The 22,381-nt window shown below is 35.4% G+C and overlaps 1 protein-coding gene across 8 annotated transcripts in view; it reads left to right on the top strand.

The window, feature by feature from the left end:
* The window catches only part of UBR2 (ubiquitin protein ligase E3 component n-recognin 2), a 116,505-nt gene that overhangs the window by 28,557 nt on the left and 65,567 nt on the right, over window positions 1-22,381 (top strand). For 7 of the 8 annotated variants that reach the window (XM_032409817.1, XM_032409815.1, XM_032409818.1 and 4 more), the window contains exons 3-7: window positions 4,835-4,913; window positions 6,840-6,953; window positions 14,842-14,972; window positions 17,468-17,606; window positions 18,533-18,595. In XM_032409817.1, coding sequence (XP_032265708.1) covers window positions 4,835-4,913; window positions 6,840-6,953; window positions 14,842-14,972; window positions 17,468-17,606; window positions 18,533-18,595 — 526 coding nt within the window. The remainder of the gene's footprint in view (window positions 1-4,834; window positions 4,914-6,839; window positions 6,954-14,841; window positions 14,973-17,467; window positions 17,607-18,532; window positions 18,596-22,381) is intronic. The other variant, XM_032409820.1, reaches the window with a different exon arrangement.

Raw genomic sequence — 22,381 nt, 5'->3', positions numbered from 1 at the left:
AGCCTTATTTGATAAACAGAACAGTTGTTTCTTTTAGTCTAGTGGTACCCTGAAAAAAAAAAAAAAGAAAAACTATGGAGACACTAAAGAAAGTTTGGCAGCCTCTGAAATATAAGAATTATGAAAAACTAAATGCTAAAAAATTCAAAAACTTAGATGAAATGGATAAATTCATAGAAAAATGATAAGCAGCTTGAATACAGTATGAAAAACATTGGAATGGGAATCAAAGATCTTCCCTTCCACAAATTAGGTATGACTGTATAGGTAAGGTCTACCAAATTTCAAAGGAAAATTAATTCCTCTTTTACAGTTACTACAAAAAATGGAAAAAGTGAAAACTGCCTTAACTCTTTATGAGCCTAATATAATCTTGTTTTCAATCCCTGATAAATTCAAGAGATTCTAAAGCCATTTCTTTTATTAATGTAGCTGAAAGGATCCTAAATAAAATATTAGCTCTCTGAATCCAGGAATATACTAAAAGAATAATGCATCATAATCAAATGGATTTTAGTTCAGAAATCTAAATAGTTCATCTTTGAAACAATTACTAGTGTAATTCACCATTTTAATAGAGAAGAAAACTTTTTCTGGGTTGATTCTGGAAAGCATTTTATAAATTTCAGCAATTGTTTATGATATAAATTTTCAGCAAACTACTGAATATTTGGGTGTTGGATTTTTAGAAACTTTTTGTTACGGACATTTTCAAACATATTAAAAATAGAGTGAATGAATGGTATGATAAATCTGACATGTACTCATTGCTCAGCTTCAGCTATTACCAATATATGGCAACCCTTTTTATGCACACACATAGACACACACTTTTTTTTCTTGCCCTGCCAGATTATTTTTTTTAAGAGAGAGCAGGGATACCTGGGTGGCTCAGTCAGTTAAGTGTCTGCCTTTGGCTCAGGTCATGATCCCAGGATCCTGGGAGAAAGAGAGCAAAAACGTGGGGTGGGGGGGGCAAACAGAGAATTTTAAGCAGGCTCCACGCCCTGTGTAGATCCTGATGCAAGGGACTCAATCTCATGACCCTGAGATCATGACCTGTGCCAAAATCAAGTCCGATGCTTAACCAGGTGAGCCACCCAGGCGCCCACCTGCCAGATTATTTTAAAGCAAATTCCAGATGGCATGCCCTTTTATTCAGAATATAGCTTTTTTTTCTCTACAACCATTAACATCCTAAAAAAATTAACACAATTCCTTAACATTATCTAGTATCTAGCCTGAGTGGAGTTGTCCTGATTGACTCACATGTGGATTCAAAGTCCACACATTGCATTTGGCTGTTATTCCTCATTTTTTCTTTTAATCTGTAATAGCTCCTCTCCTTTTTTTTTTTCTTCTTTTTTCCATTTATGTTACTAAGAAACCAGGTTATTTATCCTGTGGAATTTTCCAGTCTGGATTTGTTTATTGTGTCCCCATGGTGTTGTTTAACATGTTTCTTCATTCCCTGTCTGTCATCTAAACAGGTAGTTAGGCATGATTAAATTGTTACATGGTATTGGGGGGTGAATAATAACGTCATAAATATTGATGTGCTTAATTCTTCATGTCAGGAAGCACGTAATGCTTGTCTGGTTTTTTTGTTTAAGATGATCAGTGGGTTTAGGTACCTGGCAGATGCAACCATTAAAAAGGTCTTCATTAGCCTTTTTATCTAATGTTTTAGCAGTCACTGATGCTTGTTGTCTAGATCATTATTTTATTAGGAGGTAACAAAATAATTCTAACTTACCATTTCCTTTTTAGCTTGTCTTTTATAAAAGAAACACAGTCCTTTGATTAGCTTCAAATACATTTTATATAGGAAAGGCAAGATATATGCTTGATTTTTTTTTTTTCTAGAAGGTCACTTTCTTAGTAAACCTGTGAGCATAATACTAATGGAGAACCTTTAAATATGTTTTCCTTTAATGTCTAAAGCCAGACAAGGATGCCTACTCTTACTGCTGCTGTTTAATATATCACTGGAGGTCCTTGTCAACAGTATAAAGGAAGAAAAATAAAAAGGTGTAAATATTGTAAGGCAAGAGATAAAATTGTCATTATATACAAGACTATATATTCATTTACCCTGGGAGAAAAACACAACAGAATTCAACAAGCTGTTAGAACTGCCTTGAGTTCATCAACGGTACTAAAAAGGAATGCTATTTCTTTTCATCATCCTTAAGCAACTAGAAAAAGATTTTTTAAAAATATGTATCATTTAAAATAAAACCTAGAGAGTATCTAGATATAATCTGATAAAAAAAAATACAGAGAATTCATATGAAGAAAACTTTTTAATTTCAGTAGAAAACTTAAGAAATAATCATGGACATGATGATTTTTTTTTTTTTAAGATTTTATTTATTTATTTGACAGAGAGAGACACAGTGAGAGAGGAAACACAAGCAGGGGGAGTGGGAGCGGGAGAAGCAGGCTTTCTGATGAGCAGGGAGCCTGATGTGGGGCTCAATCCCAGGACCCTGGGATCATGACCTGAGCCGAAGGCAGACGCCCAACGACTGGGAGCCACCCAGGCGCCCCGTGATGATTTTCTTTTATAGTGATGTTCTTACTCCTGAAGTTCATCAATAAATTCTAAGTAACCTCTGTCAAAATTTTAGCTGGGTATTTTTGAGAGACTCTATACACTTACCCTAAGTGATATATGGAAGAATAAAGAAGAGTTTGTGAATAGCTAAGTCAACATTTTAAAAAAAGGAATAAAAGGGAACTTACCCTGCCAAATATTAAGATCTACTACAAAGCCCTGGTAATATAGTGTGGTATGGTGTAGGAACAAATAGACTACTCCCACCTATTAGCTTAGATTTAGACCCAAGGAGATGTGGGAACTTAATATAAAGATGACACTATGACCGATAGATAAAAAGTCGTTTAGTAGATGGTGTTGGAAAAAAAGAGCTCAGTATATATTGAGAAATAAAACTTTATTCTACATCATATGCAGAGGTATAATGTATTCCACCTAAATGTGGAAGATAAAACCAAAAGATTAATAGAAGAAAATAAAGGATATTTTTGTGACCTGGGTTTGGGGAAAGAACTACCCCTTTTTTTTTTTAAGGTTTAATTTATTTATTTGAGAGAGCACAAGCAGGGGGAGCAGCAGAGGGAGAGGGAAAAGCAGGCTCCCCGCTGAGCAGGGAGCCTGATGGGGGGCTCAATCTCGGGACCCTGGGATCAAGACCTGAGCCAAAGCAGACGTGTAACAACTGAGCCACCCAGGCGCCCCAGGAAAGAACTTCTTAATACCTCAAGATACAAACCAATTGCATGTGTTTGTGTGAATTTAATTGCATCAAAATAGGTAGTTCTATTTAACAAAGGACCCATAGGCAAAATTAATACACAGGTAACAAATGGGAGACAATATTAGCAGTGTTTAATATTGCCAAGTGATTATATCCTCTAGATTAGATTGTGCAAATAAAGCAATCCCAGCAGGAAAATGGGCAAAGACAGGTTATAGAAAAGGAAACCCCAAAAGCAATAAGCATATGAAGAGTTGATCAAACATATTAACAATCAGGGACATGCAAATTAAAACAATAAGATACCATTTCAAATATGTTGGCCTTGCACATATTAGAAAACTAGATAAAACCGGGGCGCCTGGGTGGCTTAGTCAGTTAAGCGGCTGCCTTTGGCTCAGGTCATGATCCTGGGGTCCTGGGATCGAGCCCCACATCCGGCTCCCTGCTCAGTGGAGAGCCTGCTTCTGCCTCTCCTTCTGCCTGCCACTCTGCCTACTTGTGCTCTCTATCTCTCTGTCAAATAAATAAAATCTTTAAAAAAAAGAAAAAGAGCCTGCTTCTCCCTCTCCCTCTGTCTGCCACTCTGCCTACTTGTGCTCTCTCTCTCTCTCTCTCTCAAATAAAATCTTTTTTAAAAAAGAAAACTAGATAAAACCAATGCAATGAAGATGCAGGGTTATAAAAACCCTCATACACTGGTGGGGGATACGTAGCCACTCTGGACAGTAGCATGGCATTCAAATTAAGAACTTGACATGTATATGACCCAGCAATTCTGCTCCTGAGTTTATATGCCAAAGAAAGTCTCAGACACATCTGTAAGAGAACATTTATACTGTTTTTATTACAGCATTTTATATGGTAGAAAGGCATTAGAGGTAATTCAGGTGTCCAGTATAGGGAGAGTAGAGAGAGAAAATACTTTGGAAAAATGCCATGGCATATTATGTAGTGATTAGAAGCAGCAGATCAGATATTCACTTACAAAATGAATGGACTATGTTATGGAATTGAAAAAGTAACAGAATGAGATATATGACACAATAAGAGTTACATGCATTAAAAATACATGCACTCAAAAACATTTTGCAGGAACATATATAAATAAAAGGGCACACAGTAAGCACAGAAGAATGGTTGCCTATCAGGTTACAGTAACTAGGATAAGGGGGAATTTAAAGATTTTCGTAACTCCCCATCTCATTTCATGGAAGTATAGGGATTCTCTTCTTTAAGACACAATCTGTAAATGTATCTAACTGGCAGTCTGATGAAAGCAAATGAAACAACTGAAATGAGATAAAAATGTGATTTCCCCAAATCTAGTATGAGATATAATACACATCCAGTAGTGTGAGAAGCAGGTTCTTAAGCTGACTTCATTGCTCAAAGATCTGACAGATCTTTGGAAATGATATTCCTTTCTTCTAACGCCAAGGCAGTTCACTATTCTGGCTCTTCTAGGATGGATTCCAACTGAAATACTATGTTGTGGAATACACAGTTATTTTATGACACTCTGATTTTTTTTTTCTTTAACTTTACAGAGACTGTGCAGTTGATCCAACTTGTGTTTTATGCATGGAGTGCTTTTTGGGAAGTATTCACAGAGACCATCGATATAGGGTTAGTAATGTCCAGATAATAACCATACCCACTATTATATTTTATGTTAGATACCTTTTCTGCCTTTTCTAAATTCCAAGATTTAACATTATAATGGAGGAGAGTGGTTTAAGAAATGTATTATTTAAACACTGTTAAACATATGCTAACAGTATAGAAATGAATTGTGAATCCAGACTGCTTGAACACATGGTTTAGGAAAGACAGCACAGATACCGGTTCCTACATATTGGTTTTCAGCTGGTTTGTTTTGCTATTTCCTTATGTTTATTACTTTCATAATTCTAGGTTTATGCAGAAGGTTATCAAAAACCAGAGGGTAAAGGTGAGAGGTAAAAGCGGGAGGGAGAGTCTGAAGGGAAGGATGTGTGAGAAAGGAGTAAGGAAAAGTGTCAGGAAATTTAAGAAGTGTTTTATCTGTTGGTCATCTTCTACAGAAGATTTGTCATTTCTTAATATTAAAGAGGCATCTGCTACATTGTAGAAGAGGGCCCAGCCCCACAATATGACACCCACCAATTTTATTATTTTTCTACTGTTATAATGCAGCCAGTACTTTTCCAAAAATCAGGTATGTTTGCTTTTAAATCAGGGATATGAACAAAGGCAGATTATTGCTAAGCCTATCCTGGTTGGTTCCTCTACTGGATATTGAAGACAAAGCCTTGAACGTTCAGAAGTTAGGGAAGTGTTAGTAGCTAGAACTTTGCACTGTAATCTCAAATGAAATCGTAGAAAGGGAATATTGCAATCTTGTTATTAATTCAGGAGCCCTGTTGGCTCAGGACTTTTCCTCCTGTTTGTTTTTCTTCACTCTACCCGAGTATTGATAATAATGACTAAATACTAAAATACTAAATTTCAGTATACTAAAATATACTAAATATACAAATATATATACAAATACTAAAACAGATACAAAATTGGACCCTTTGGATCTTTGTATGTTCTCTTCAGTTTCATAAATCAGTAAGAGAATCCCAGTTTCCTTTAAGCTGCTCTACCTATCTTGGGTAACTGTAAGAAGCACAGAAGCCGTAGGGTTATCATTTTCCAAATGGCTGCCTGCCCATGTTTCTTGGCATATATCATTTCAGCCCCTGGGAATAACTGTCATTTGAGGGTTTACGTTAATTATATTGTGATATATAACACACAGATACTTTTTTTTGGGCAGAATATGATAGGGCTCATTCTAAAATTTGCATTAAATACCCACTCCTAAACTCTCACAGTATTTTTTTTTTTAAAGCAGAATTTCTAATAATTAAATAATAAGTTCTGTCTTGCCAGATTCCTTGAATCATTGCCCTATCTTAGGGAAGTATGAATAATTCTTGAACCCTGCAGGTGGTGAAAACTTCCTCACTAGACAGTCTTACTTTTACATTTCCTGAGCTTCTTTCCTTGTCAAAGAATGCTATTTAGAGGGTATTAGAAAAGAAAACAAACTATTTCTATAGTTTTTGTTGGTCACTTTCTCTAATGCAGATGTAGCACTCTTATTAGACTCTCCTGGGGGAAAGCAACTATAGGTATCTTTATAACTAGAATCTGTTACATTACATTAGAGTGCTATAACCTGGTGGCATTGATACCAGCATTATACCAAAACCCAGCAGGAAAACCCTCATGACTTTCCTAATTAAGGAAGTCCTGTAGGTGGACACATTTTACCTCTTTAAAATATCTGTAGTTTATTAGACATTACAGAGTAGCTTATTTTATTTTGAAATCGCTTAAATTAGCTTAGGCTTATTTAAGCTTTAAAACATTGAGAGGTTTGGCCTTTTATTTAATTTTCCTCCTCCAAAGAAATTAAACACTTTAGCATTGTTATTTCCTTAGCACTTGATATTCTTATTTATAATCTGATAGCCCTCAGTAAATACTTATTGACAAGATACTTTACAATTTTTTTTCAAGATGACAACATCAGGAGGTGGAGGTTTCTGTGACTGTGGTGATACTGAAGCTTGGAAAGAGGGTCCTTACTGTCAAAAACATGAACTTAACACCTCTGAAATTGAGGAAGAAGAGGTAAAAACATTTTCACAAAGTTGTTTTTAAGGAAATACTGTTTTAACCACGAATTGAAATACTTTCAGACATAGGAATTAGGTTATGAGAAATGGATAAGCAAAATAGTCCCGACACTATTACCAGTGGCCAGATATACTTTGAAAATTCTTTGCATTTTATGGGTGCCATACATTGCTGGTAGTACTCACTTGAAATTCTGGAAATTTAATTTGGATTTATTATTTGAGTTTTTGCTTTAAGTCCTCATTTATCATTGAAGGATTATTTTTCCTATATGTAGAGACTAGTTAACTTGGTTGGTTTTTGTATATTTGTTGTGACTAAGATTTTGTAGGCTAGATACTTTTCTTTTCTGTAAGTGTACTGGTAGCCAGTCCTAATCACTATCTAGCCTATCAGTGTCATTGGATATGTGATGGGACCAAGTATAAAGATAGTATACTGCTCAGTACAGATTATAGTCACTCCAGCTGTAAATATGTGCTTTTTAAAATTGTTGATTCTGCATTATTTTTCTCTAAATTATATTTGTAATGATGTAGTAGACTCTTACTAAATAAATAGTTAAATCTCTGCTGCTCTTTCTGACAGTTTGATGTTTGATTGGAGATCCTTATTTCAGATTTTATTTTTAAATGGCAGAGAGGTAGGTACATTCGAAGTACTTATGCATTGTTAGTAGGTCTGATATAGATTTGGGACAAATGAACATTAATAGTACTTCCTGGTGCACATACCTTACAGGTATCAAAATTTGACCGAGACTTTATGGTGTAGGACAGTTGTCTTTTAGACTGTGTTCCACTGTGTTTAGGACAGATTAAAATTTGTGTGAAATGATTGAGTGCTATGGAAAACATATATTTTGTGTTTAATTTGCTTTATGTAAGTGTTTTAGGATTTGTGACAGATAGATGCCCAGTGATTAGGATTTCAGATTTCTCCACTTCTATTGGAGGAACTCTGTTGTTATCTCTTTTATATATTGTATTGGAGTTCCATTTGTAAAAATACAAATAGACAAAGCTATATTTGACAAAAAGAGCTGTGCTTTTTTAAAAATTGAAAACTGGTATAAAACTATGGGAGAAAACGTCTACAAATCATATCCAGTAGTCCCACCTTACACATGGAGGATATGTTCCAAGACCCCCTGTTAATGCCTGAAATCATGGGTGGTACCAAACCCTACATATACTATGTTTTTTCCTATACATACATATCTATGATAAAATTTAATTTATAAATTAGGCACAGTAAGAGACTGACAGTAACTAATAATAAAATAGAACAATTATAACAGTATATTATAATAAAAGTTATGTGAATGTGCACGCACTCATTTGCTCTTATAATATTGTACTGTGATGATGTGAGATGATAAAATGCCTGCCTACTTTGATGAGATGAAGTGAGGTGAATGCCATAGGCATTGTGATGTAATGTTAGGCTACTGTTGACCTTCTGACCATGCATCAGAAGAAGGACTGTCAGCTTCCAGTCTGCAGTTGCCCTGGGAGTGCCTGAAGCCGTGGATAAGGGGGAACTTAATGTATCTGACAAGGGTCTAGTACCCAGAATATATAACAACTCAAGAACAAAACCGCAAACAACCCCATTAAAAATGGGCAAAGGACTTGAATAGACCTTTCTCCAAAGAAGATATAATACAAATGACCAACAAACACATGAAAACATGTTCAGCATCATTAGTTATTAGGGAAATGCACATTGAAACCACTTCACACCCACTAAGATGGCTATAATCAAAAAGAAGGAATGTACATGTTGGCAAGGATGTAGAAAAATTAGAGCCCTTGTACATTGCTAAATGGGATGCAAAATGATTCAGTAATGTAATATTACTCCGACATAAAAAGGAATGAAATACTGATACATGGTACAACATGGATGAACCTGCCAAAACTTGCTAAGTGAAAGAAGCCAGGCACGAAAGATCACATATTGTATGATTCCATTGATATAAAGTATACAGAAGAGGTAAATCTGTAGACAGAACTCATACTGGTGATTGCCAAGGGCCAGGGAAGGAGAGAATGGGGAAAAACTGCTTAATGGGTATGGGGTTTTACTTTGAAGTAATAGAAATGTTTTGAAATTCTATAGAGGTGCTAGTGGTATAGCAGTATGAATGTAACAAATACCACAGAGTAGTTTTTATGTTCTGTGAATTTCATCTCAATAAAATATTTGAAAAAACCTTAGAACTTTTATCTTTTAATGTTTGTTTTAGAGTAGACTTAAATAATTTTCTAAGAAAATTTACTTGCTTTTACTCTGTTGACTTTATCCTTGTACATTAGTGGGGTAGCTATCAAATAGTGCCAACTTGAGTTAATTTCCTGAATTTTAGGAAGATGTTAGCAAGATCACCTTCCTGGCTGAAATTATATGATCCTGCCTGAGAATACATACTTCAGCAACTTGACAGAGAATAAAACCTCTGGACTCTGCCATTTAATTCCTATTTAAGAATTCAGTTAAGAAAAATGAAGTCCTCAAGGATAAGACTGTAAGAGAAGCTATTTTTAAAATAGCATTATGTTTAGCATTCCTGGTCCCCACTCACTAAATTTATACATATATCTAGGTTTTTTTATATTTTATGCTTGAAATGGAAGAAAGCTATATAATATTTGCAGCGTACTTTTTTAAATCTGTCTTAGAATTGTTTTTATTGAATGTAATTTTTGTTATACATTTGGCTTGCATCTTAAGAAAAAGTTGTAAAAAACTTGATAATGTACTTCTGAGGGATAATGCTTAGCAGTTCCATAGGTCTTCTCAACTCTTGGCATTTGTGATGGGACATTTTTTATTGTATAGGCCAGGGATCAGCAAGCTGTGGCTCCACCGGCCAGATCTTACCTTCAATCTGTTACTGGCACCACCATAAGCTAAGAATAGTTTTTATATTTTTAAATACTTGGAAAAAATCAATAGGATGGTATCTGTGGCATGTGAAAATGATAGGAAATTCAAAATGTTGGTGTCTATAAACAGAATTTTATTGCAACACAGTAATGATTTTGTTATTGTTGATTGTGTTTCCTTTTGTTGAAGCTTTTGGGAAACAGGAGTCAAATGTTTGGAAACAGAGCCTGTCTATAGTAGCTATTTGGAAATTATATGATCTGCCTTTATAATAAACATGTTATCTTGATTTCATTTTATTTTCCTACCTTTATTCTGGTTTTGCCCTCTTTGTACATCTATTTTGTAATACTGTCTTCTTACATTGGATGTATTCTTAAGTTGCTGTAAATCCTTTTTGAAATGAAACCTAATTCAATAACAAATGCACTGAATGAACAACCTCAGTGAAGACTTTTTTTTTACCTGAAATTTTCACTTATCAATGCTGCTCTCATCTCAAATGCAGATTTGTGATTATTAACTAAATATTATGCTAAGTACTATATTGTGTTTATTTCATTTAATTCTCAGAACAGCCCTATAAGATAAATACTGCTGTTATGAATATTTTATAGCTGCAGAAGCTTGAGTTTTAGAGAGATTAAAAAACTTGCCCAAAGTGTCCTCCTTGCCCAGAGTGTCTTAAATGATAGTATGGACTCCAGTAATGGAATTCTTTAACAGTACCTTGCACTGATTTGATTTTATTCTCCAAATTTTTATTTAACATGCAGTGTAATATTAGTTTCAGGTGTAGATTTTAGTGATTCATCACTTACATACAACACCCAGTGCTCATCACAGCAAGTGCTGCCTTCCTTAATACCCATCACCTACTTAACCCATCCCCTCACCCCCTCCCCTCCAGTAACCATCAGTTTGTTCTCTAGTTAAGAGTCTGTTTCTTGGTTTGCCACTCTTTTCCCCCGTGTTCATTTGTTTTGTTTCTTAAATTCTACATATGAGTGAGGTCATATGGTATTTGTCTTTCTTTGACTTATTTCACTTAGCATAATACTCTCTAGCTCCATCCGCATTGTTGCAAATGGCAAGATTTCATTAGTTTTTATGGCTGAGTAATATTCCATTGTGTGTGTGTGTGTATCACATCTTCTTTGTCCATTCATCAGTCAGTGGACATTTGCGCTCCTTCCATAATTTGGCTATTGTTGATGATGCTATGTTACACTGATTTTATAAATTTTCAGCAGTGAAATTGGTTTTTTTAATAAAATTCTGATTTTCAAATCCCAATAATAAAACAGATAAAAGTAGAATTTTTTTATTCCAGCATAATTAGCATACAGTGTTACATTAGCTTCAGGTATGCAATATAATGTTTCAGTAGTTCTATACATCACTCACTGCTCATCAGGATAAGTGTACTCTTAATCCCTTTCACCTGTTTGACCCATTCCCCACCCACCTCCCCTCTGGTAAACACCAGTTTGATTCCCTATAGTTAAGAGTCTGTTTTTTGTTTATCTCTTTTTTCTTTTTTCTTTTTTTTTTTTTTTAAGATTTTATTTATTTATTTGAGAGAGAGAATGAGAGAGCGAGAGAGAGCACATGAGAGGGGGGAGGGTCAGAGGGAGAAGCAGACTCCCTGCTGAGCAGGGAGCCCGATGCGGGACTCGATCCGGAGACTCCAGGATCATGACCTGAGCCGAAGGCAGTCGCTTAACCAACTGAGCCACCCAGGCGCCCTTACCTCTTTTTTCTTTGCACATTTGTTTTGTTTCTTAAATTCCACATATGAGTGAAATCATATGGTATTTGTCTTTCTCTTATTTCACTTAGCATTATACCCTGTAGATGCATACATGCTGTTGCAAATGGCAGGATTTATTCTTTTTTATATCTGAGTAATATTCCATTCTATATATGCCACAGCTTCTTTATCCATCTATCAGTGGACACTAAAAGCAGTATTATTAATTAATTTATTTTTTATCAGTTGACGTGTGTTAGTTACTTGCTAGAAAGTCAGCTTTGAAATAAGTGAGGTTGTTTCGATGACTATTTAGTTTTAGTTGGGCAGTATGGAGAAAGTCCTTATTCATAGCTTATTTGCATATGACAGTAGTTAAAATTGTTATTGTAATACAGTATATGCTTACATTTTAAAAATTCAAACATAATAGAAATTATGACATAAACTAGTTTTCCATTATTCCCACTGCCTTCTAACACAAGCACAGATAACCTTTTTAGTAATATGCCTGGTATTCTTCTAGTTTGAAAGAAGAGTAACTCACAGTTGACTCACTGACCAAGGTTTGCTTTCTATAAAATAAATGTAATCAAAGAACTATAATTATTAGTCATAATTGATAATACAGTATAGAATGAGATGATCATTTATTTACAAATTCCAACTGACTTATGCTATCATAAGAGCACTTTGAGCAGAAGTCTTTCTTAGCATTTAATTTACCATTGTACATATGAGTAGACTTACATAGCCTAACATCCTTTCACTGCAGAAATTTTTTTTTTTTAAAGAGAGAGCACGCATGTGAGCAGGGGAGGGAGGAGGGGCAGAGGGGGAGAGAGAGAATCTTAAGCAGACTCCACAGTGTGCATGGTGTGCTTGGAGCCTGACGGGGGGCTCGATCTCACGATACTGAGATCATGACCGGAGCCGAAACCAAGTCAGATGCTTAACCGACTGTGCCACCCAGGTGTCCCCAGAAATAATTGTTTTTAATCAGTGACCGTTTTTCAGGATGTTAACATGTGTGCACAAAGACGGCAGAAGAATCTTTATTCCTAGCCCTGCCCCAAACTGGGTTAATGTAATAGCAAAATTACTAGTTGGTAATCCCCAATATGTAATATTACACATCTTTGAGTGTATTTTTATATTACCATTTTATATTACCATTTTAAAATATAGATAATTATATATTTTTAAGCTGGTGTGTAATTCAAACAAGAAACAGCTCTACCAGGCCCAGCTCTACCTGGGATTTTGTAGGACAGTTTGAACACTACTGGCTTGGATTCTCAAGAATTGGCATTTGTTTCTGTTTCAGGACCTGTTTCATTCTTATAAATTCTGTTTATTGTAATTCTTTCATTCTCTAAATGTCTTGTATTATGGGACATAATTGTGAGAAATGAATGACTATATAACAAGGTAATATCACCAAGGAAACTGAGCTTTGATTCTACTTTCTATTTTGGTATAGCAAGAGGTTCATATTATTATTATTATTTTTAAGATCTTTTGTTTATTTGACAGAGCGAGAGAGCACAAGCAGGGGGAACAGTAGAGGGAGAAGGAGGCTCCCTGTTGAGCAGGCGGCCTGATGCAGGGCTCGATCCCAGGACCCTGGGATCATGACCCGAGCCAAAAGCAGATGCTCAACCTTCTGAGCCACCCAGGCGCGCCACCCCCCTTTTTTCTTAAGATTTTATTTATTTGTCAGAGAGAGCGTGCACAAGCAGGGGGAGTAGCAGGCAGAAGGAGAAGCAGGCTCCCCACTGAGCAAGGAGCCTGATGCGGGACTCAATCCCAGGACCCTGGGATCATAACCTGAGCCAAAGGCAGACATTTACCCCACTGAGCCACCCAGGCATCCCAAGGTTCATATTATTATTAATACCCATTCTTTTATCAATCCCCAGGAGGTACCAGTTCTAGTTCCTTCTTTGTATGGATGGTTTCACTATGTTAATGACTTCTAGTCTCTATAAGAAATAGTAAAATAAACTTTGCTAGTAGGATAAAAAAATTTTTTTTCATGGGACATATAAAGCCGACCATTGAGAAGAGTTGTAGGTAAAAAGTGCTGTAAGACTTAGAAAAATCTTCAAGCTCCATACCCATTTCTTTTAGGAGTCTTTGTCTTTTTTCCTCCATTCTTTTTATTTCTCATCTCCATGTATTTTGTATCAGTTCCACTAGGCTTATCTTTGGTGAGGATGTACAAAAATACTGTATCCTTTATGTATATTTGCAATAATGTGTTGATTCCCATTCCACGATGTTGGAACATACTGATTTGCCTTTTTTTTTAAGAGATGTTTATTTATTTTAGAGAGAGAGCATGTGCACAGGCAGGGGGAGGGGCAGAGGGAGAGAGAATCTCCCAAGCCAGCTCCCCACTCAGCACGGAGCCCGATGCTGGGCTTGATCTCACAACCCTGAGATCAGGACCTGGGCCAAAATCAAAGAGTTGGATGCTGAACTGACTGAGCCACACAGGCGCCCCAGAACATACTGATTTTCTTATTTGAGAAATGAATATAATACTGCCTAGCCATTAAGCTAAATAACAAAGCATTAAGATTAAAATTGTGTAAGACATTTTGCCTAAAAGGTATGATGAACTTAGTGTATATTTATAGTAATACTTTTTCACATTAACCTAGAATTTTTGTGACTTACTCCCTATTAAGTATAAGGTGCAAAGTTCCCCATTCCATACATAAACGACGTGCACTGCTGAAAGAAAGTAGACAAGGGAGTGATTTCTTACGGCATCAAGGGGTGGTTTTCTGACCTTGTTGGCTTATCCCCTTTAAAATCAGGCTCTCCTTTATACCTATAAAACTAAATTTTGCTTGTCTGTCCTTAGATAACATTCCTTTGTTTATTCTGGAAATTGGGGATTAGTAGGATATGAAGCTATAAAGATGGTTTGATGTTAGGTTTTGAAGATCCTGGAATGCCATTCTAAAATTTTTAGATTTATTCATTAGGCATTGGGGTGCCATTGATTATGTTCAATTTATTCAGTAATTGGAATCATTATGAACAAAATGTTTCAGGAAGCTTGATTTGGTAGGCTGTAATGTACAGGATCAAACTGAAGAGAAGCTGAAGCTGGAAGATCAGTCAGCTGTTTACAGTAGTATTTTCAGCGGTGGGAGGCAGAACAGGAAAGAGGAGAATTAATGTGCATTTAAGATGGTTGCAATTTTTTTTCTGTTCTTTCAGGATCCTCTTGTGCATTTATCAGAAGATGTGATAGCAAGAACCTACAACATTTTTGCTATTATGTTTCGATATGCAGTAGAGATACTAACCTGGGAAAAAGAAAGTGAATTGCCAGCAGATTTAGAGATAATGTAAGTACAACCCATTTATTCTTTGTATTCATATTTGCTCAAACTCTGTTTTAACCATTTTGATTCTCATTCCTCAAATTAAGTTTAATACAGCTAGGATAGAACATACTCTTCTTTTTTAATAATTAGTTTTCAATAATACTTTATTTCATAGTTTTTTAATATGTGTGATCCACTTAGTTGGTAGAAGTTTCTCCCTGTTAATTGGTTAGTTTACTTAAGCCCCGTGTTTCAGGCACAGGCAGTTTTCTGTTCTTTGTGTGATAAACCTGGTAACTCTCACATTTTTACTGTTTGCATTTCGATTATTGAGGGGGTCGCAAACTTGTGACCAGAGAGCTGGATTCTGCCATAGCTGTATTAAGGTTAAGGGCTTACTTTTCCATGTGATGTGCTTGCTTCAAGCAACCTTCCCTTTAACTTTTAATTCTAACCAAGTTTGTTGGAGTCCTATTCATATTTAAGGTTGATTACAAGTTGAAGTGAGGGTCTGATGAACATCAGTGGTTTCTTTTTTGCTTTTTCAGTAGTGTCCTAGATAACTTAGGTGTGGGTTAAGTGTTTTTTAATAAAGTGAGGTGTTAACTATACTTTTTTGGAAATGTTAAAAATAGTGCCTTATGAATTTATCTTTACGTATATCCATATGTGCCATATGAATCTTCACATATACCCATATATATCCACCTGTATCCATATATGCCATATGAATATATCTTCACAATTTCTTGCAGGTATTGCAGGTTGGTTTCCAGACCACTGCAATAAAGCAAGTCAAATGAATTTTTTGGTTTCCCAGTACACACGAAAGTTATGTTTACACCATGCTGTAGTCTGATAACATTATGTATAAAAAACAAAGTACATAACCTTAACTTAAAAATACTTTATTGCTAAAAGATGCTAACCATCATCTGAGATTTCAGTGAGTCATAATCTTTTTCCTGGAGGAGGGTCCTGCCTCGATGTTGTTGGCTGCTGACTGATCAGGGTGGTGGTGGCTGTGGGTTGGGGTGGCTGTGGCAGTTTCTTAAAATAAGACAACAGTGAAGTTTGCCGCATGGATTGGCTCTTCCTTTCACTTGAACACTTAGAGGCCATTATAGAGTTTCAGTATTGTGTCTCAGAATACGGAGGCCCAGGGAGAGGGAGAGAGACGAGGAGACAGCTGGTCAGTGGAGCATTCAGAACACATACAACATTTATACTTAAGTTTGCAATCTTAAATGGTTGTGGTTCCTGGTGCTCCAAAACAATTATGACTAACATCAAAGATCACTGATCTCAGATCACCATAACAAATATAATAATGATGAAGTTTGAAGTATTGTAGGAATTACTAAAATGTGATACAGAGACATGACATGAGCAAATGCTGTTGGAAAGATGGCATTGAAGAGGCTTGCTCAACACAGGGTTGCCACAAACCTTCAATTTGTAAAAAAAACAAAAACAAAAAAACCCTAAACCCACAATATCTTCAAAGCGCAGTAAAACAAGACGTGTCTGTACTTGAAGTTGGGAACCATTGATCAAAGATCCAAATTTAGACCCTAGAGAATAGAAGAGTTCTGTTTTTATTTTTTCGTTTCATTGTAGGTTCAAGACCACCAGTATAGAAGGGAAAAGAATGTAACTTGCTTCTCTTATACTGTTTTCCTATCTTAGTAAATGGCATTCCATCTACCCAGAAACCTGAATCACCTATACCCATTTAGATTTCAAGTCCAGCTGGTTCTCCCTACATCAAATCATTCAACTTCTGTTCCTCTCCATTATTACTCTCCTACTCCAAATTAATTAATTTCATCATTGACAACATTGCCTCCCTAACTGAACTGCCATATCTATTTTTGTCCCTCACGATTCATTCTCCACATGGTAGCAAAGTGAACTTTAAGGCAAATTTGACTATTATTTTTTTTAGTATCTCTAATGTAAATCCCAATGTGGGGCTCGAACTCCTGACCCTGAGATCAAGAGTCACATGCTCTTCTAACTGAGCCAGTCCAGTGCCCCAGTGGATTGTAGAATATTGAGCAGGATCCCTGGTGCTTACCCACTAGATGCCAGTGGCACTCCTGCCCCAATCATGACAACAGAAAATGTCTCTAGACATTGCCAAGTGATCATCTATGGGAGATAGAGGAAAATTGCCTCCAGTTGAGAACCACTGATAGCCAATTTTGACTTTAGGTCTCAGATTACTTCTCTGGCAGTTTTCTGAAGTCCCAGCCCTGTTTTACCCTGTTGCAGCATTTTGTTTTTCTTGATAAAAGCCAGTTCACTTAGAATTGCATGTCTAATATGTATCTTCCCCAAGAGATGGCAGTGTCATAGAGCATGGGGATGGGACCCCCGATGACTTTGTTACAGATACATGCCCAGTACCTAGCACATGCCCTAGAACTAGAACCAAGTATGCTCTTACTTAATCAGCCTGGAGCTAGAGAATATGCAATTAGATAATATATAATTAATGTTTTATGCCACAGAGAGAAGAGGGATACCTACTATTGCATGCTGTTCAATGATGAGGTGCATACTTATGAACAAGTTATTTATACCCTTCAGAAAGCTGTTAACTGTACACAAAAAGAAGCCATTGGCTTTGCAACTACAGTAGATCGAGATGTAAGTAATTTCATTATATTGATGTGACATAATAAATTTGAACTTTTATTACAGATAAGCTATTCTGGGAAAATTGAATAGTCTAGGCTATTTTTGTTTTAAAGATTTTATTAATTTGAGAGAGTGAGTGAGAGAGAGAAAGAGCACAAGTAGAGGGGAGGAGCAGAGGAAGAGGGAGAAGCAGACTCCCCACCAAGCAGGGAGCCCAATGTAGGGCTGGATCCCAGGACTCTGGGATCATGACCTGAGCCAAAGGCAGATGTTTAAACGACTGAGCCACCCAGGTGCTCCTAGGCTATTTTTTTGTTAAATTTCATTTGAATATTGGTGCAGATATATATTGGGTGTAAATGTAAGCTGTTGTCAGATAGAAAGTTTAGGAGGAAATGTAGATACAGTTGCTCTCATTCTACCCAGTGATTAGAAATCCTCAGTTACGGGGCACCTGGTTCGCTTAGTCGGTTAAGCATCTGCCTTCAGCTCAGGTCATGATCCCAGGATCCTGGGATCGAGTTCCGTGTCGGGCTCCCTGCTCAGCGGGGAGTCTTCTTCCTCGCCCTCTGCTCCTCCCCCCAACTTGTGCTCTTTCTCTCTCTCTCACTCACTCTGTCTCTCAAATAAATAAATAAAATCTTAAAAAAAAAAGAAGTATTTGGTTATGAAAATAGACATTATAGCAACCTAGAAGAATAAATGTTATGTCATTTAAGGAACTATACTTATTAATGTTTTGGAAATATTAGGATGGCTTTGAAGGAAAATACTTTAATTTACTTTTCATCATTGAATAGAATGAATGTTATAAATATTAAAATTGACCAGAGTTGTTATATGCTCAAATATGTTTATTTGTTTACTGGATGAAAAGTTATTAATACTGAATATAATATTTTTACATGTTAATTTAAAATATCTTCATTTACCAGGGTCGTAGGTCTGTTCGATACGGAGATTTCCAGTATTGTGAACAAGCAAAATCAGTAATTGTGGTAAGTAATTTAAAAACATGCCTACACTGTTATTTTTTTTATTAGTTTAAAACTCGTTCCATGTTTTGGCATTTATGAAAACATTTTTCTGCCTTCATGAATGTAAAGCCAACATCAACCAAAAATCATGTTTAATGATACGTTTCTTGAACATTGTATTATTGCTCTATCTAGTTTTTTTAAGGTATATAAGATTAATATTGAAAATGAATGTTTACATGAGATGTAGATGTTCTGCCTTCCAATTTCTGTATCAGAAACATCTTAGTGTTTCGTTTTTGTTTTGTTTTTGATAGGGTGTCACGTTACTTTTTAGGGCTTAAACTGGCCTTTAGCACCAAGATTAGAATTCAAGGGAAGTTGTTTCTTGGTAACTTATAGCAAGATATGCTGTATATACTAATAGTACTTAGTGTATTATTTCTCTAAAGAAAACTATTCCCCACATTTATATTTATTTTAAAAAGTAAGAATTATTTTAAGCTATTCCATGTAAATGAATTTTATATAAATGTCCTTTTTTGGTAAATATTTTAAATATGCAGATAAAAATGCCTGTATGCCCACATTATACAGCATTTTCTTCATACTTATTTTACATAAATAGTATAGAGGACCCTGTATTATCCCTTCTTTATCCTATTGCCTTTTCTCCTACCCTAGAGATCACTACTTTTATTAATTCATTTGTTCTTTCTTCTGCGTGCCTTTATACTTCCTTTTATTAAATCTGTCAACATTATATGTATTGATTTGGAGGCCTTTAAACATTAGTTCATAATGTTTCATAACAAGATTCATGCTGGATGTATTATACTGCAACTTTTCATTTCAGTGTTGATACTAGGTTGATGCATGTACCTGTGAAGTATTCCATTGATAACTTTACCATAATTTCTTCATTCTCCTGCTGATGGACAATTAGGATAATTCCTTTTTTTTTCTTTTTTGCTATGACTAACAGTCCTGCTGTGGACATTGTTTTGTCTCTTTGTTGCATATATGCAAAAGTTTCTCTAGGGTATATACCAAGAAATGGGATTTCTGAGTTGTTAGGGTATGAGCATTTTCATCTTTACTAGATTTTGCTAAGTTAGTCTCCAAAATGGTGGCACTAATATACATGCCCACCAGAGGTGTATAGAGAGTTCCCATTTCTCCACAACTTTGTCAAAACTATGTTGTCAGATTTTTTAATTTTTGCCAATTTCATTTGTATGAATGGCATCTTGTCAATTAAATTTGCATTGCCTTACTTATGAGTATCTTATTTCATATATTTTTTTAAGATTTTATTTATTTGACAGAGAGAGAGAGCACAAGTAGGCAGAGCGGTACACAGAGGGAGAGGGAGAAGCAGGTTCCCCATTGAGCAGAGAGCCTGATGCAGGGCTCGATCCCAGGACCCTAGGATCATGACCTGAGCTGAAAGCAGATGCTTAACCGACTGAGCCACCCAGGCACCCATCTTATTTCATATTTATTTATGTTTTCTGTGAATTTCCTATTCATACCCTTTACCCATTTTGGGGGCTTGTCTTTTTCTTACTCTTTTATTAAGGGTTCTTTATGTAACCTGAATTGTAGTCTTTTATTGCAAGTATCTTTTCAGATGTGGCCTAATTCAAGTTCGTCTCTGGTGCCTTTCATTGAGCAAAAGCTTTAAATTTTAGTGTAGCAAAATACATCTTTTTCTTTATGATTTGTACATTTTATGTCTATTTAAAAAATTCTTTCTTGATGTCTGGACATACTCAATTTAATAATGCACGAGAAACTATACTGTGGTTGAGTAAAAGAATATTTCCATTTTTAGGAAATGCAGACTGTGTATTAAGGGATAAGGAGGCATGATGCAGGGTGCATATAACACACCCTCAATCGTTCTTCAGGTTTTTTTTTGTTTTTTTTTTTAAGTGCATATATGTGTATCTGTGGAGAGAGAAAAATAAGGTGGAAATGAGAAAGCAATTGAAATAAAAGGTTTATAATAGATGAATCTGAGTAAAGCTCAGATTTTTCCTTATATTGGTTGCTTTATAACTTCTTATGTTTAGTAGTATCATTTCAGTTTTTCCTTTTAAAAAAAATTAGTATTTATAATCTCTAGTGGCATTTATGTAGATATAATCATAATATAGAAAAGAAAGACCAGAAATAGATACTAGCTAGAAGGAAAATCTAGGAAACTATAGGTACATTCTAAGGGAGGAGGAGAGCTTCTTAACCAATACTAGAACCCCAGGAGTTAAAAAAGAAATGTATTTTTTGGCTACATAAAAAAATTAGCATAGCAAGATATTCCATAAACAAAGTCAAGAGACAAACAGTAGATTTAGCAAAATTATTTCTAACATAGAGGATGGACATTTAATGTTTATGATAAACAGAATACTCATAGATTGTCAAGTAGGGAACAAACAACAAAATAGAAAAATGGACATAGGATATGGAAAGGTAATTACAGCAGAGAAAAATCTAGGCAGTCAGTATACATGAAGAGACTCACTCATTAGTAATCAGTAAAATGACAAGGAGATTTCATATTCATTAGGTTGGAGAGGTTAGAGTGATAAAATACCTTACTGGCAGAGATGCGGAGAATAGGAATGCTTGTGTAGAATAAATTGCTACAGGATTTGGGGAAATAATTTAGTAGCATCTATTACTAAAGCTTTACCTTTCCTAAGAATTTATCCCATAGAAATGTAAGCACTAGCAAGTGTGTATACAAAGATGTTCAGTGCTGCTTTTTTTGTAGTCAAAGAAGACTGAAAACAAAGGGAATATGAATGCCCTTCTCTAGAGGATGTTTGAATAAATCCACACTACAGAATATTATGAGTCATTAACCCAAAAAAATCGGTTAACGCAAAGATGCACAAGAGTATGTATAGTATCCCATTTTTGTAAATCAAATAAAAATCTTTATAAATGTATACATATATAATATATAGATAGAGAAAATATGCAAAGACGTACTGTGTTAATGTGGGTTATGGGGATGGTATGAAGTTGGGGGTAGAAAGATGATCCAAACAAAAAATGAGAAGGGGGAATAAAAATTAAAAATTATGATACACTTAAGTAGACATTTCTTTAAAGAAGGTATATAAATTAACAATAAGCTCATGAAAACATGCTCAGCATCACTAATTGTTAGGGAAATGCAAATAAAAACCATGATGAGATACCACCTGATACCCATTTGGATAGCTATTATAAACAAAGAAAAACCATAACATCACCACAAGTGTTGGCAAGGATATGGAGAAATTGCAACCCTTGTGCACACTGCTGGTGGGAATGTAAAATGGTACAGCTACTATGGAAAACTGTAATGTGGTTCCTCTAAAAATTAAAAAGAGAATTACCATATGATTCAGCAGTTTTGCTTTTGGGTATATGCACAAAAGAATTGAGAGGAGGGTCTAGGAGATATTTGTACACCTATGTTCATAGCAGCATTGTTATTCACAATAGACAAAAGACAGGAACAACTCAAATGTCTATTGATGGATGAATGGATAAATAAAATCTATATACATACAATAGAATATCATTCAGCCTTAAAAAGGAAGAAAATTCTGATGCATGCTACAATATAGATGAACCTTGAAGACGTTATACTAAGAGAAATAAGCCAGTCACAAAAAGATAAATACTGTATGATTCTGTTTATACGATACCTATAGTGTTTGGTGGGTATAGAGTTTGGGTTTTTCAAGATAAAAAGAGTTCTGGAGATTGGTTACACCACAGTGTGAATGTACTTAACAATTCTGA

The sequence above is a fragment of the Phoca vitulina genome, unplaced genomic scaffold (assembly GCF_004348235.1).
Source record: "Phoca vitulina isolate PV1807 unplaced genomic scaffold, GSC_HSeal_1.0 scaffold11, whole genome shotgun sequence".
NCBI classification, from domain to species: Eukaryota; Metazoa; Chordata; class Mammalia; order Carnivora; family Phocidae; genus Phoca; species Phoca vitulina.
The sequence above is the reverse complement of the archived record's forward strand: the minus strand, read 5'-3'. Positions and strand labels throughout refer to the sequence as shown.